We start from the raw sequence: 10,360 nt of genomic DNA on the forward strand, positions 1-10,360 counted from the left end.
CTCTTATATATATATATATATATATATATATATATATATATATATATATATATATATATATATATTTATAAAACATTTTATTTAATAATTATTTTTATTTTAGTATATATAAATCAATCCTAAACAAACACTACAAATTTTCTGATTTAAAAGAAAATTCACACAGTGTATCACAAGAGAATTACAGTGATAATGATTTACCTGATGTATGTTTGGAAATATATGTATAAAAATCTATTTATGCTTTCTATAGTGCATTTTCCCCACAGTTCAATTCTTTGGATGGATCTGTGGACAGGGGAAGCCACGAGGGCTCATATCGTATTCAGAATGGCAAACCACTGTGAGTCAAACTTTAAAACACCAGATCATCCAAAATATTTCAATGATTGCAATATTTACAGTGCTTGCATTGCTGCTTATCAATGTCTTTACTCACTGTAAATCATTCTCAGTAATCCACATGGAAGAACTGGGCTAGAGGGCCGAGGATTACTGGGAAGGTGGGGTCCAAACCACGCCGCTGATCCAATAGTTACCAGGTACTAAAATGTGTATCGTAATAAATGGAAACCAACCTTTTACATGTAATCTCTTTCCCATTTGACTGGTTTAACAATTCCATGCATGCAAGGTATTTTGTGTGTAATGTGGCAGGGTTCACATGCTTAAAACCTTCTTGAACACACATTCCAGTTTCCTGTGGTCTCATACATGTGGAAAAGGGACTCTACAAGACAGCGTGTCCACCACACTAACTCTCAACTCCCTGTGCTGCAATTTGTGTCCATCAAGAGGTTGGACTGTGGCGAATGGGCCATCCCAGGGGTGAGTATGAACCTCAGTGCTTGTTTTACATTTTCAGAGTGGTTATTTTGAGTGAGCAGCATCTGTGGGGTGAGCATGTTTAAAATAAATTCTGCTAATATGCAAAAAGATGGTTATATTTGTTGTTGTGTGTTCAGGGAATGGTGGACCCTGGAGAGCGCATTTCTCAAACATTGCAGCGCGAGTTCTCAGAAGAGGCATTGAACTCTCTGCAAGCATCTCCAAGTGAGAGGGAAAAGATCCAAAAGCGAATCACTGAGCTTTTCGACTCAGCAGGTCTTCAGGTAAGACCATGCACTTACGCTTCAAAAGTTTGGAATAATTACGATATTTAAATGCTTTTGAAAGAAGTCTCTTATGCTCACCAAGGCTGCATTTATTTGATTAAAAACAAAGAAAAAACAGTAATATTGTGAGATATTATTATAATTTGAAAATGATCTATTTTAATATATTTTATAATGCATATAAATGTCATAACATTTTGAACCAAGCAGCTTTCTGTTGGTCAACACGGTAAATTTGTTTGACCAAATATAACACAAAGTGAAAACTTTTTCACCCTCACGAAAAACAGATCACGGAGATTCCTGTTGCAATTACTGGATTTCACCAAACGACGGTAAATGTGACTGCATCTTAAGCATTGCAGCACTATATAACACAGCATCTTTTTTCCTATAGGTGTATAAAGGTTATGTAGATGATCCAAGAAACACAGATAATGCTTGGATGGAGACAGTTGCAGTCAATTTCCATGATGAATCAGGTAAAAACAGTGGATTGATTAAACACGTAATAATATTTGGGATGATATGTTATTGGCTTATTGAGTAAAGTAGATTGTTCTATCCCACGTATTTAATTCAATTCTTTACATCTAGGCAATAGTGTGAGTGAGCTTCCATTGCAAGCTGGCGACGACGCAGGTCAAGTGAGCTAGATTGATGTCGACTCCTCCCTGGTCCTTTATGCGAATCACTTGCATTTCCTAGAAACTGTTGCTAAGGAAAGAAATGCCCACTGGTAACAGAAAATAGTAAAAAGTGCTTTCTTCTTTAACAAATGAAGGAAATCTTTTTATGAGTCTAATTTGAATGACGCATAAAAAGATTTGTAGCTTAGATACATCATTCAGACAGAAACTAGGGAAATCCGGCACATATTAATATGAAGTGTGTTGGCGGTTGGCACATACTAATATGAAGTGTGCACTGTTTGCCACAACACTGCTAAAAATTGCATTCCAATAAACCAAATGTTAACCTCAATCTATATGCTTTTTAAATAATGCATGGCTACTAGAAAATTTGAAAATGATCTATTTTAATATATTTTATAATGCATATAAATGTCATAACATTTTGAACCAAGCAGCTTTCTGTTGGTCAACACGGTAAATTTGTTTGACCAAATATAACACAAAGTGAAAACTTTTTCACCCTCACGAAAAACAGATCACGCAGATTCCTGTTGCAATTACTGGATTTCACCAAACGACGGTAAATGTGACTGCATCTTAAGCATTGCAGCACTATATAACACAGCATCTTTTTTCCTATAGGTGTATAAAGGTTATGTAGATGATCCAAGAAACACGGATAATGCTTGGATGGAGACAGTTGCAGTCAATTTCCATGATGAATCAGGTAAAAACAGTGTATTGATGAAACACGTAATAATATTTGGGATGATATGTTATTGGCTTATTGAGTAAAGTAGATTGTTCTATCCCACGTATTTAATTCAATTCTTTACATCTAGGCAATAGTGTGAGTGAGCTTCCATTGCAAGCAGGCGACGACGCAGGTCAAGTGAGCTAGATTGATGTCGACTCCTCCCTGGTCCTTTATGCGAATCACTTGCATTTCCTAGAAACTGTTGCTAAGGAAAGAAATGCCCACTGGTAACAGAAAATAGTAAAAAGTGCTTTCTTCTTTAACAAATGAAGGAAATCTTTTTATGAGTCTAATTTGAATGACGCATAAAAAGATTTGTAGCTTAGATACATCATTCAGACAGAAACTAGGGAAATCCGGCACATATTAATATGAAGTGTGTTGGCGGTTGGCACATACTAATATGAAGTGTGCACTGTTTGCCACAACACTGCTAAAAATTGCATTCCAATAAACCAAATGTTAACCTCAATCTATATGCTTTTTAAATAATGCATGGCTACTAGAAATGGAGGCATACAGATTAAGTTTTCCTGTTACAATGAACTGACCACTACTGCTCGATTAAGAACTTATCTATGACTCTTTCGGTAATAACCAAAAGAAAAAAAATATCTTATACACTTATTCTGTGTGTTGTAGTCTGTTGTGCTACATTTCAATATTTTGAGGAAAATGATTTGGCGTAAAAGTATTTGATACCGTGATTTGATTTCTTTTATTTTGACATACTCAAAAAGCAACTAGAGCAAGAAATATGAGAAAGTGTCAATATGTTTAGTCTGCTCAGTCTGAACATCATGGACATTATGAATTTTCTCAAAGCCGGTTTCTTTTATACTTGTTCAAGGAAATCTCCAGGTTAAAAACAAGTCAATTGGCCCTCATTTTCTTAATGAAATAAATGAAGGTTACAGTGAGGCACTTGAGTCAAATAAGTACTTGCGTTGGTGTTTGCAACAGATTTGATCATGTCAACATTAAAGCTTAAGAGTGACACAAGGGAAATAAATTCTCGATGTTGCTTTTAACCTTGCAAAAATTGCCAAGTATGTGCTCTCAGATTAGGGGACAGAGTTGTTGATGAGGTAGAAAGATCTGTCTCAGAGATTTTCACGATGGCTTCAGTTTTTTTGAATGATTCTGTAGTGACAAAATCATGTTTTTGATCATGATCTTGCCATCTGGTTAACAGTTGTACATATGATTGTTGGTTGTAAGCTCCCATTTAAGAGAACTAATTAAGAGTAAAGAAAAATCCAGTAAGATGACGATATTTCACCACACTGCTTATTTGATCTTACCCTTTTTAAGGAATTATTTTTGTGGCTGCAATGAATATATTACCCGCTGAATGATTTTTTTAGAGCATAAATGTGTTGTGATGGACAAAAACATTGTTTAAGTGCATTTTAAAACAATAAATTATAACTTACATTGTAAAACATTGTGCAATTTCGCCTCACACATCTTTGATCCATTTTAGTTGGCCACTCTGTAACATTAGTAAGATGAAAAACTTTCAGGTTACCAGTAACAGAAAAAATATTATTTACTAGCAATAGGAATACCCATAATCTGCTTAATGTTGGCAATCAAATATCACAATATTTGGACATTAAAATGTTTTTGTAAAATAACAGGTCAGAACCAAATCAGCTTCCAACTTTTATGTGTGCATCAACTAGATTCCATTTTTAAATCTGTGACCATTGAACTCAAAAATATATAGTAACTTTAGTATAGCAAGTTTTCAATGCCTTTAACTGAGCACCTGAAAGTGTTCTCTTTTGTGTATGATCTTGTCTATGACGCCTTGCCATCATGATTTATCACTTACATCTTTACAGCCTATGCTTCAAGATCTTGCAAATCTTTTAGGTTTGATTACAAACATTTTAATCAGTGCTAAATGATTGCGGATATGGACCACCGGCTGTATAAATACAAGCAGCTGCATATTAAAAAATATGCTAGTTTTTGTAGATTTATATATGCAAATATATAAACCCACTTATTTTATTTTTTTTGTTGGAAAAAATATCACCAGTTTGAAAATACAAAACTACCACATAATTATGGACAGTTAAAACCGGTTCAAATACATTTTACAAGATAAATAAAAACATTTGTAAAGAGGAAGGAATGTGAAGGCAATAAATGCTGTAACTGGTCCATTCACAGAATACTGAATGTGCAGATAAAAGTTGGCCAGCACAAACAAAAGAAAAAAAAATCAGTGTATACAGATGTTGTTTCTGATGCTTCCAATTTTTCTCCTGGACTAGAAAAAGTCAAAGGAAGTAGTCAGCCACAGGTTTCTTAGAGGGGATGCCTCTAGTTTCCTGAGGTGCAGCTTCAAATATGATAAACTCCTTCTGGAGATGCTCATCAAGCTCCAAAATGGCTGCCACATTACCACACCTAAGAAATATTCCAAAAGAGTAAATTCATTCATTCAAACCAGCATATTTACATGTTAATGGTCACTGATACACACAAGAGTTACTGGACCACTGTAAGATGAGAAGAAACATACCTATAACAGTAATTTGGAGCAGACCACACCGTTAACACAGTCTCATTGAAATGCCACTTGTAGCCCTCCATCACCAGCTGATGAGCTCTGCAGATCATGCTGATATCATTGGCAGCATTAAACTGTGCCACCACATCACTACCAAACAGATATCCAGCTCCTCTGGGACTCACACCCCACCCTGTGGTGTCTAGAGACAAGAAAAGAGAGGTATTAACAACATATTGATGGCCTTTCCTTTATTGTCGAATATCACATTAGTCTTCTTCACCTTCTGGGTCAGACCACAGCAGGTCACACATGGGTCCATCATGAGGAACTTCCTGTTTTCGGTCAATAGTCCTGATCTGATCCAAAGTTTGAATAGATGGAGAAAGGCCACCATGCACACAAAATATCTGAGGAGCAAAAACAAGTTTATATGTATGATACTTTTATTCAGCATTAAATTAATCAAAAGTGACAAGTTTTACATTCATTCAACAGAGCTGTATTTCAAATAAATGTTGTTCCTTTGAACTTCCTGTTCAAAGAATAGGAAAAACTGTTTTCACAAAAATATGAAGCAGCTGTTTTCATTGATAAGAAACATTTCTTGTGAACCAAATCAGCCTATTAGAAAGATTTCAGAAGAATCATATGAGACTGAAGACTGGAGTAATGGCTGCTAAATAAGGAATAGATTACATTGTTAAAACATTAAAATAGAAAGTGGAAAGATACAGAATTAAGAAGACCTACCTTGCCATCAACAATAGCAGAGAGGGACAAATAGTCAAAGATCTCTGTGCAGTACCTCCAGACCGTAACAGAGCCATATTTTCTGAGACACTCGTCATAAAAGCCATACACTTGCGTGATCTGCCTTGACTCGTGATTCCCTCTGATCAGTGTTATTCGGTCAGGGAATCGCACCTGAAGACATAAATATAAAGGACTATGAATAAGAGCAGACTACAGAGTGTAGAACAGCTTTAACATACACACATTACAAAGCAAACAGGATTAACTTCAGGACAGATACTACACCTTTAATGCTAGAAGCAACAGAAAAGTCTCCACACTATAGAACCCTCTGTCCACAAAGTCTCCCATGAAGAGGTAGTTTGTCTCTGGAACTTCACCCCCCACCTGAAGACCCAGATGAGTCAAACAACACAGCACAATGCATTGTTGTTGTTGTTTTTTTTTTAAGAAACTTGATCTACCAGTCCATACAAGTTCAAAAGTATTGTAAATTTAACAAATGCCATATTGCATTCTCAGTCGCTTACCCTAAATAACTCCTTTAAATCATAAAACTGCCCATGTATATCTCCACAGACCTGAAAAAAAAATAATGAGCTGCTTTCACAATTACACAATCCTATAAAAGGTTATAAAAGGTAATGTATACAGAAATACTCACGGTGACGGGAGAATCTACCCTCTGAACATTACTCTCTTCCACTAGAATCTCCCTATAAAGCAAAACAATGACACTTACAGCATAAGTAAGGTAGCTTTTGAACATTATTTCACAACAAGAAACTGTATAATGATATAAAACTTGAGAACAATCAGCACCAGTCATTTAGATGCACATGGGTTGTGCGTAGCGGAGTAAAACAAATGCATAATGAGAGATCTGCGGCCCGTTCTTCATACGTCGCCAACTCAGTTAGCTGGATTTGATTGTTGACGATTTGGCATGATCTTGGATTGTTTGGTTCTTCGAAGCTCATCCCGGAGTTGCTGTCATAGCAACAGGTCCTTAAGCCTGCTCCTGAGCAGGTTTAAGCTTATTTCATGTAAACAGGATTAGATTGCATCTTTCTAAGCAGAACTGATACTTAAAAGCTGTCCCAGCCACTGCTACTTTATTAGAAGAGTACCCTACTGATCCAGGGTAGTAATTTACAATAATAATAATTTAAAAATACAAATAATATTATAATGTGTAGTCATCATCTATATCACTATAGACACAGCCAGGTTTACTCGTTGAAAAATGTATTAGTGATGAAATATTTACTTTATAATTGTATTGGAGTCTTATACACATGCTATAACGTTAATCTGAGTCGTGCATTAATTTAAAGGGGTCATATGATGCGATTTCAAGTTTTGCTTTCTCTTTGGAGTGTTACAAGCTGATTGTGCATAGATAAGATCCCTGAAGTTGCAAAGACTAAAGTCTCAAAACCAAAGGAGATATTCTTTATCAAAGTTAAGACTCTGCCACGCCCCCCTAAAACGGCTCGTTCTAACACGCCCCCACATATCTACCTCACTATGTGGAAATATTTGCATAATGCGGCCCAAATGTGCACGCAAAGAAAGAAGGCGTGGTTTCAAAAACCGCAGTTAGTGTTGAAGCAACCATGTCAGAGAGACGCTGTGTGTTTCTAGGCGAACGCAAAAGCACTTTATTTGGCCTTCCGGAAGTAGATGCATTTAGGAATCTTTAAGATGACTTACAACAGAACAGCAATGCATTTTATGGACGACCGTTTCGTGAACCTAGGAGAGGAGGTCATTCTGAATTTGCTATGACAATCTGGCGCTTCTGAATCAGCTACCGTTTTGTTATTAGTTTAAGTATTTGCTATTGACTGTTCAAATGCGGAGTTTTGCGCATCGTGTGTGTGCAAGCGAGAGAGAGGGAGAGCGAGAGAGAGCGAGAGCGAGAGAGAGAGAGAGGGGGTCACATCACATCACAGTGGAGTCAGCTGTCTTAACCGTGGCTTGTGTACTGCAAACACATACCAGCTTCATCACTTTGTCTGTCACGCGACTCTGTTCCCATTTCTGGTTCTGTCTTTACATTTATTTTGAAAGATGAAGCTCGCGATTATGGTAAGGGGCGTTACATTTCCGACGAGTGCTTGTGGTGTTCGGCCAATCACAATGCACTGGGTCAGCTGGCCAATCAGAGCAGACTGCGCTTGTCGGAAGGCGGGACTTTGTAGAAAACGAAGCGTTTGAGAGAGGCGGGGCATAGAGGACCTACAATAATGTACAGTATTTGAAAAATAATGTGTTTTTTGAACATTAAAGTAGATGCAGATGCAGATAGCATGATCTTGACCCTTAAGAAACTTTAATTAACGCTGTCACTTAACAAATCTGCTTCAAAGATAAAATTAAATTAATTAATAATTACAACACTGAAATAAAAATGTAAAGCCTGTACAAATACTAAAAATCGTGAATATAAATAATTGGGAATCATGTAAAAAAATAAAAATAAATAAAAACAGTGCACATTTCATTTATCTATTATTACATTTATGTAGTTTTGTTCGCTTGGCTGTTTCCAGGAATTTGTCGGGTTTTTCGTCAGGTGTCTTTTTTAATTATATGATGTCTTTACGTTGCTGTCTTGCCGCCAGCCAATCGCTGCATTGCTGATCGTGGTCTCCAGTATCGATCGATACATCTGCCCTTTTCAGGGAACATGAGAATGCGTGCTATCCTTAGACAACTTAATCCAGATATTTTAATCAGATCCGCAAATTCGTTTGAAGAACCAAATTAGCCAGAGATCAGATATCATGATAACTAGATCTGGAATCTTTCAAATCATCTCAGATGTATTAAGCGAGGTACGAAGAACGGACCCCTGGTCTCTTGAACACCTAAGCATTACCTCGCTTTGGCACACAGTGCCTTGACTTCATTTTCCTTGATAAGTTCACAGCGTCTGAGTTGCTCAATCTGTCGGTCCAGGTCAGTGACGTCGCCCATCATGACACACATGCATACACATTCACAGAAATACTCCTCAATGTGAGGCTGATAAAACCCCTCTCACTGGCTCTCCAGTCCTCTGTTAGTCTCACAGAGACCACGAACACACTCAGCCTCCTGAGAAACAAAGAGACTATGAGGTTGTGCACATAATTACACACACCGAGATGATCCCGAAAGATGCCAAGATGAGAAAAGAACTGTAAAACAGAGACACACACACACACAAAAGAATCATCAGAAACTTCAATCATATGCAAGCTTGAAACTTACTTGAGACAAATCTGCCAGTGAGTCTTTCAGTGTATCAGTGAGTTTAATAATAATAATAATAAAAAAACTATTTCACAATAATATTTATATTAATATTGTTTGTAATTTAAATATTTATATTAAATAATACCATATATAATACAATATATAAATATAATCTTAATTTTTTTATCAGTTGGTAAGCTGTTACATTAATTTTAAATGAGAATTTCGGTGTTATTTTAAATATCATTACTACAAAAATACAACAAATTAAACTATTTTATTTATTCACTTTCTTGGACGCAACTTGTCCACCCACTTTGACGAACCCTTTGAGTATCTTACAATTTGATTACACAAATGATAATTTCTAATACATTTGCAAAGCCTGGATTACAAAAAAAAAAAGTAGGCACAAAGCGGTTAGCGTGAATGCTAGTCATGCTGTGCCGTGTTTGTTTGAGTTTTCTGCTTTTACGTCTAAAATAAGAATTGCATTTCACACGTTGGAATGTAAGTATAAATACATATTACATACCTTGGGCTTTGGATTAAATTCGTTTAGGCGTCCGTTGTTTGTTTTGTAGATGGTAAGTTGGTAAAGCGGCGTATGCAGGTGTGAGCGTCACATCAACAAGCCCGCGGCAACCGCTCGCCTCATCTTTCAAAATAAAGGCCCCTGTCGTTTAATTCGTAAAAAAAAGGGTTAGTGGAAAAATCTTGATCTGACAGAAAATGTTAAGATAGTTATACTGCCTGTCATGATGTAATTTATTAACAGTTTAAACCTTAAATGTGGGATACATGAGGATATTAGGCGTAATACATTACATACATGTACATCCCTTAGTTCAAGTTAATTTAATTTAATAGGACAATGTAACCACGTTAATGAAAGGTAAACCAAGAAAGATCTGTTTGTTCTCTTGGTCTCTTCCGGATGACTGTTACTATTTTGAAATGGAATGTCGTTTGAAATAGTGAGTCGGCTCTGAGAGTCGACTCTAATAAATGAAAAGGAGAAGATCATTCCTATAAATATAGTAGTTCAACAGTATATAAATGACTCTTTTGAGTGAACAACAAGATTCTGCTTCAGTCCGAGAGCCGTTTTCTAAGACGGCTCTCAGCGTTGTTTGTTTGTTTGTTTAACTTTCTTAATACAAGACAGAATAATAGGATTTTTTTAAAACATTTTTTGCCACACTGTTTGTTAGCCACGCGCACTTCTTGTACTGACTCATGCTGCTTTGCACAAACACACCAATAGAGTCAACACACCTGCACAATGTGACAGGGTTAAAGGGATAGTTCACCCAAAAATGAA

General features: G+C 36.4%; 2 protein-coding genes across 6 annotated transcripts in view; one reads left to right on the forward strand and one right to left on the reverse strand.

The window, feature by feature from the left end:
• Window positions 1–3,510, forward strand: part of LOC107590571 (ADP-ribose pyrophosphatase, mitochondrial-like) — an 8,607-nt gene extending 5,097 nt beyond the window's left edge. Inside the window, exons 2-7 of one of the 2 annotated variants that reach the window (XM_016279398.1) lie at window positions 254–343; window positions 456–542; window positions 697–828; window positions 966–1,112; window positions 2,393–2,477; window positions 2,593–3,510. In XM_016279398.1, the coding sequence (XP_016134884.1) occupies window positions 715–828; window positions 966–1,112; window positions 2,393–2,477; window positions 2,593–2,651 (405 nt within the window). In that variant the 5' untranslated portion in view covers window positions 254–343; window positions 456–542; window positions 697–714 and the 3' untranslated portion in view covers window positions 2,652–3,510. Of the gene's footprint in view, window positions 1–253; window positions 344–455; window positions 543–696; window positions 829–965; window positions 1,113–1,512; window positions 1,598–1,712; window positions 2,129–2,392; window positions 2,478–2,592 lie in introns of those variants that run through there. The other variant, XM_016279395.1, reaches the window with a different exon arrangement.
• A 1,013-nt stretch (window positions 3,511–4,523) lies between these two features.
• On the reverse strand, window positions 4,524–9,961 carry LOC107590569 (serine/threonine-protein phosphatase 4 catalytic subunit B-like). Of its 4 annotated transcripts, none has more exons than XM_016279392.1 (10): window positions 9,869–9,961; window positions 9,572–9,712; window positions 8,678–8,895; window positions 6,455–6,506; window positions 6,321–6,371; window positions 6,076–6,177; window positions 5,788–5,961; window positions 5,318–5,444; window positions 5,047–5,236; window positions 4,524–4,931 (listed from the first exon to the last, which is right to left on the reverse strand). In XM_016279392.1, exons 3-10 carry the CDS (start codon window positions 8,785–8,787, stop codon window positions 4,802–4,804), a joined length of 936 nt encoding a protein of 311 aa, XP_016134878.1. In that variant the 5' UTR covers window positions 8,788–8,895; window positions 9,572–9,712; window positions 9,869–9,961; the 3' UTR covers window positions 4,524–4,801. The 4 variants fall into 4 exon arrangements, with proteins under 4 accessions (XP_016134878.1, XP_016134877.1, XP_016134879.1 ...); XM_016279391.1 differs by having other exon boundaries at window positions 9,822–9,961; XM_016279393.1 differs by lacking the exon at window positions 9,869–9,961 and having other exon boundaries at window positions 9,572–9,726.
• Between the last annotated feature and the right edge of the window lie 399 nt (window positions 9,962–10,360).

This window comes from Sinocyclocheilus grahami, unplaced genomic scaffold, assembly GCF_001515645.1.
Source record: "Sinocyclocheilus grahami isolate Dianchi unplaced genomic scaffold, SAMN03320097.WGS_v1.1 scaffold130.1, whole genome shotgun sequence".
Classification (NCBI taxonomy): Eukaryota; Metazoa; Chordata; class Actinopteri; order Cypriniformes; family Cyprinidae; genus Sinocyclocheilus; species Sinocyclocheilus grahami.